Source organism: Octopus bimaculoides, chromosome 11 (genome assembly GCF_001194135.2).
Source record: "Octopus bimaculoides isolate UCB-OBI-ISO-001 chromosome 11, ASM119413v2, whole genome shotgun sequence".
Lineage (NCBI taxonomy): Eukaryota > Metazoa > Mollusca > Cephalopoda > Octopoda > Octopodidae > Octopus > Octopus bimaculoides.
Genome location: NC_068991.1, coordinates 44,594,871 through 44,600,943, shown reverse-complemented (window position 1 = coordinate 44,600,943; position 6,073 = coordinate 44,594,871). Strand labels below are relative to the sequence as shown.

The window sequence follows — 6,073 nt, the reverse complement described above, 5'->3', positions numbered from 1 at the left end:
CATATATATATATATATATATATATATATATATATATATGTATATATTTACATACACACAAAATTCTTTGTGCATATATTTTGTTTTATAAACATGCATATTCCATACACCCACACACAAACTAATACATGCTCATGCAATTTACATATATATCTGTGCACATTCCTGCGTTCCTTTAAGCTATAAAGTTGTTTTGTCTTTTTTTTCACTTAGTAGTTTGTTAGCTTTTTGCTTCTCATTCAATGAGAATACCGAAATTTTTACATAGGATCACCTTGTGTTGCAAATGTTTATAAACAAATTTTTATAAAAAAAAATCTTGTAAAACTGTTAAATTAATGAAAAATAATTGTCTTAAAATCAGTTAACTTCTTGAAAGTTATTTTTTCATTTAAGTTAAAAAAAAAAAGTCCTTCATTTTACTGTAAACCATGTTCAAAATAATCTCTTTGTTTCTTTCTATTTGAACATGGATTTCAATTTGAGATTCTAGTGGACACCACATGGGACACAGAAGAACATTTTGATGTTCCTTTTATTATTGTTTTGATAATATATATATATATATATATATATATCAGTGTATATGTGTGTGTGTGTATATATATATATATGTATGTATATATATTATGTGCATGCACACACATGCACTCACACACACACACAAAAACACACACACATATACTCACGCTTTTAGTTAAGAAATTGTAATTGAAAGATTTACACATTTTATAATTTAAAAAATGACACCATTACTGCAGCTTTTTTCAATTCTGAGGAATACAATAAAAACAGCTTGTCACTATTCACTTATTGACTTGGCACAATTTTCTTGCTTTTCTTTTTTTCTTCTCTTTACAAGGTTGCTTGATTATATATTTCAAATTATTATTTATGATTTAGATACTGTTTTAAATATTTGATTAAAGACTTGCATCTAAAATAGCAAGATATATTTCACTAGTTGATATTAGATTTTGTATGATCTCCTGCTAATAATACTACTTATATTAAATTTGCTATTATTGGCTTAACAATAACATTAAACATTTAGAATATATTAAATTACTATTATTTTTACTAATATTATTTCTTATACAATTATTGTTACAATTTCTTCTTCTGTAAAGAAATTACGTTTTAATTATTCAAAGTTTAACTCATGCCAAACTAGAAAACTTTTTTGTTCACTGAAATGAAGATAAATATATGAGACGAAAGTCTCTGATATTAACCCCCATCTTCATAATGGGATGAGTTACATAGTCTGGTGTCTCATACAATTAAACATAATTTATATCGGCAGTTCCATCAGCACTCTTTCCGAATGAATGCATGATTACACCAATGTACACAAAATCAGGAATTAATTTTACAAATGTATTGCAAAATTAAAAAGAATTAACAAATAGATTTTCATTTTTGTTTTTCCTTCCCTTCTCCTCTTTCTTTCTCTTTCTCTCTCTCTCTTTATTTTTTTTTCTTTTCTTGTTCTAACAAAACCGGATGATATGAGTTATTTTGAAAATAGCTTCACTTTTTTTTTACCAACTGAATTTCATCAAAAATTCAAACAGTTCTGAGAATTTATTTTGATAATTTCACTTAGACACAGTTAAGAAGTGCACATGCACACAGATTTTGACAATTCTGTCTCGCTTTTGTCAATCACATGGATATATTCCATTTTACATTTGTCTCTAAAGTCACATCAGTATCAGATGATAACTTGTAGTATTCTTTCCACCATGCCACAAATCTAAAAATGATTCATTGTTTTTATTACCTAAAATAATAAGCTATTACCTTGTCACAAAAATGCCTTGCAGCTCTGTGAAATACAAAACTAGATTCTAAATTTTTTATCATAATGTTTCTTAATTTAACTAAAAGAAAATCTAAGCAAAATGCTGAAGCAGAGGTCTTTATATTCAGATTGTCAAACTTTTATTGGTAAAAGAATAATTTAAATCTGAAATATAAGACGTTATTTATTTTCTAAATTAATTAAAAATCTTTGCTATTTTAAAGATAATTCAGTGATTAGAAAATTTACCTTAAAAAGTATTTCCTTATATATAGACATAAAAAATAAATAAAACATTTAAAATGTATTTCATGATATTTATTCATTAGTATTTAAATCTAACTCAAAATATTTTAAATATATATCACTATATTTCAAGAATAAATATAGAATTTAACTGAAAAGAAAAATTAAAAATAATATGCAGTGAATTTTTTATCTAGTATTTAATCTAGCAAGATAGTCATATGATAGGTGTGTGTATATATGCATATATATATATATATATATATATATATATATATATATATATATATAGACACACACACATATATATATCAACATTTCAGTATTTCATGTAATGTTGTCTGCTGTTATTTCACATTTGCTTTGTATGTCAGCATGTTTTGCTATGCATGAGCTTGGCTTGTCTTTAGCTTGAAAATATGTTGTGCTGTGCTTTATGTTGACAATATTTTGAATGACTGCCTATGGCAAACAGGTAGACTGAACTCACAAAATTAACATCCTGCTCCTCTACCTTTGTCCTTTATAAATTGTTCTTATATCTATCTCCATTTTCACTAGCTAATATTGTCCTAAATGTGCTCATAGACCTTTTCAAAACTGTCCAGCTTTCTCCCTAACCCAGAAAAAAACCCTGACTAGCTAAAAAAAAAATAAAAGAAAAATATTGCCCTTTGTTATTTCCTATCATTATTTCCTGCTGTCTCCCTTGTCTTTCTCCAGGCATGAATGTGATGAAAAAATGTATTCGATATGTCTTATCTGCTTTGGAAAAATATAAATAGAAAAAGAAAAAGAAAAAAACTCAGCAATCAAAGAGATGCAAAGGAGTGGCAATGCGTTTCACAAAGATACTAAGATTTTAGCATGGTCCAAAATGAAAACTGATCCAATATTTGATTTTCTCATGAATCTCCCAAACTGTAGCAATATATTGAGAAAAAATATGTATACCAAACGTATTTCTTAACTTCCATTAGGAAAGAGTGAACTAAGGCAACATCAAGAACTGCCATCTTTTCAAATTATCACTCTTTCTCTTTCATTCTTTTTATTCCTCTTTATTAAACATACAGTTTGTTGTGAATTTAAGGGTCTTAAAAGAAGAATTTCTTTGTCCTTTAATTTTGTCACTTCCGTCTACCTGAGCTAACATGTGGCTGCCTATCTTTTCAACAACCTGTCTGTAAGTTATTGTTCTCTTTTCATTTAACACCACCCCTTGTCTTGCTGAAGATGCTGTTTTGTGATCCTCACATATTCTCTCCCATTTCAGGCCAGCTTAAGTTTGCCTGGCTCACCGTTCCCTCTTCGGCGTGGCAGCAAAACCAGTCAGCTCTCTTGGAGGAAAGTAAAAAATACCCGTGCTAATGATCGGCAACCGCTTATGCCTCATTATTTGGAGAATCTTAATTTACCGTTTGCAGATGACTCGAATGCAGTCACGCCAACATCAGACGATTTATGCAACCTACCCTTAAAAAGTGTTCTCAATGGTAGGCGATCTAGTTTTTTGTCTCACCAACGCAGATGGTCCCATGTTGATGGGAGATTATCATCAAGGCGTAGTAGTTATGCGTCACAAATTAGTCGAACATCTCATACAAGCAGACACTCGCAACAATCATCAGGGGATCCACTAAAATTTAAAGAAGGAAAATTAGACAACCCTTGGAACTGGGGTAAGAGACGCGGATCCCATTTACTACCTGAAGTTGTCGTAGACAAGACAAAGCTGGAAGACAATGTAAGTGCCTCAACTTTTCATATCATGACTACAAAGAACAGGTTAGGGTTCTCCTCCAGATAATAAACCACTCCTTTGCCTTTCTATGTAAATTCTGTATCATTTTTTCTTTCAACAAATTTCAGCTTTCATTGTTTACATGGGTGTTGATCATCTTTTGAACTTTTCTGCTATGGCATTGAGTATTATTGTTATGTGTGGAATCATGGCCAATACACAATAATTGACTTTCAGAATTAACAACAAAACAGCTGATATGCTCCATGGGATACTTTTTATATCTGAATCTTGAAACTTAAACAATTTTAGTTTATCAATGTCATTTTTCTTTTCCCATCAATGTCATTTCTCAGGGGTTTTTTAAAATCTCTTTGATATCTTTCTTTCTGTCTCTCCTCTTTTCTACCTTCACTCTTTCTTTCTTTCCCTCTCCTTCTCTCTCTCTCTCTCTCTCTCTCTCTCTCTCTCTTTCTCTCAGATATATCTACATACATATTTATATAGAGAGAGAGAGATATATATACATAGGTTTGTGTACACATGTATGTATATTTCTCCCTCTATTAATCTGGCTATTTCTCTTTTCTTTCACTCTCTTTATTTTCATTATGTTTTGGATTTGTTTCTTTCTCTCTTTCACTATTTCTATACCTCTTTGCTTTTCCTGTATTTATATGTATGTAACTTTCTCCATCTGATGTTTTTATCTGTCCCTTTCATTCTCTTTTTCTCCCTCATATCTACTTTCTTTCTTTCATTTCTTTTCCAAATGTCTGTAAGTAATATAATGAATATAGGATTTTAAATATATATTTTTAATCTAAATTTTCTTCATACTACCTTTTGTAAACTGACATGACTTATATTTCTTAGTTTTAGATATTTCGGTAAAAAGTAGTTGTGTGTGTATGTATGTGTATATTGGGTTGGCCAAAAAGTCTGTTCAGTTTTTGTCAACACTAAACTTCAAGTACTCCAACAAGTAACTAACTTCAATCTACCCCGTGCACATGCACACTTGTTAGATAGGTGAAATGTAGTTCAATGCAAACTTATGATAGGACAGATTGTATTCTGTGTGCTTCAAATCACCCTGAAAATGGAGAACCAAAACAAATATTATTGATACCTCATACTTTTATATTTAAAAAAAAGGGAAAAAGTGGCAGAAACCTGCAGGAAGATATGTTCTGTGTACAGAGAGGATTCTGTTATGGAACATGTGTGCCAGAAATGGTTTTGAAGATTTCAGTCAGGAAATCTTTCGGTTCAAAATGCACCTGGCTCTGGCCAGCCAACTGAAATTAACAGTAACACCGATCCCTGTTATACAACCTGGATGGTTGCAGATATTCCTCAACTATCCAAATTGTGAAAACCATCTACATCAACTTGGTTATTTCAGCTGGCTTGATATTCGGGTTTCACATCAATTAAATGTGGCTAACCTCACCTAGCAGATTTCCGTCTGCAAACCATTGTAGAAATGTGAAGAACACAATTCTTTTTTGAAGAAAATGATAACGAGTTTAAAAGTGGATTGTCTGTAACAATGTGAAGTATAAATGATCATAGGGAAAGCACAGCAAACCATCACAAACAACCTTCAAAGCAGGACTTCACCCAAAGAAGGTTATGCTTTCAATTTGATAGGATTGAAATGGTGGTGTCTTTTATGAACTTCTCCCCCATGGACAGGACCATCAATATAGATGTGTACTGTGACCAGCTGGACAAATTAAATGTGGCAATCCACCAGAAGCATCCAGCACTCATTAATCATAAGGGCATTATCTTTCATTATAACAATACTAGACCACACACTTCTTTGCAGACACAGCAGAATTTTAGCTGAGATTTAGCTGGGAAGTTTTGCCATATCCTCCATATTCTCCTGACCTTATGCCTTCAGATTTCTACCTGTTTTGGTCTCTTCAAAATTCACTGAATGGACAAACCTTCAATTCTGAAGAGGATGTAAAAATTCATCCAGAAACATTTGTTACCAATAAAGATAGGAAATTCTTTGGGCAGGGAATAATAGATCTGCCTTAAAGATGGCAGAAGATACTTGAACAAAATGGTAATTATATCATTGATTAAATAAACTGTTTTGGGTTTAAAACTTGTAACTTGTGTCTTATTTTCACTTAAAAAACTGAATGGACTTTTTAGCAAACCCAATATGTATGTGTGTGTGTGGATGTATACATGTATACATGTATGTATATATATATATATATATATATATATATATATATATATATATATAT

At 30.8% G+C, this 6,073-nt stretch overlaps 1 protein-coding gene across 7 annotated transcripts in view; it reads left to right on the top strand.

Annotated features, from left to right (window-relative positions):
* LOC106869495 (sodium channel protein para) overlaps positions 1-6,073 on the top strand; it is a 383,297-nt gene that overhangs the window by 301,601 nt on the left and 75,623 nt on the right. For 5 of the 7 annotated variants that reach the window (XM_052971771.1, XM_052971772.1, XM_052971773.1 and 2 more), the window contains one exon: positions 3,330-3,800. The exons of the other annotated variants lie outside the window; for them this stretch is intronic. In XM_052971771.1, the coding sequence (XP_052827731.1) occupies positions 3,330-3,800 (471 nt within the window). The remainder of the gene's footprint in view (positions 1-3,329; positions 3,801-6,073) is intronic. 7 annotated transcript variants of the gene reach the window in all.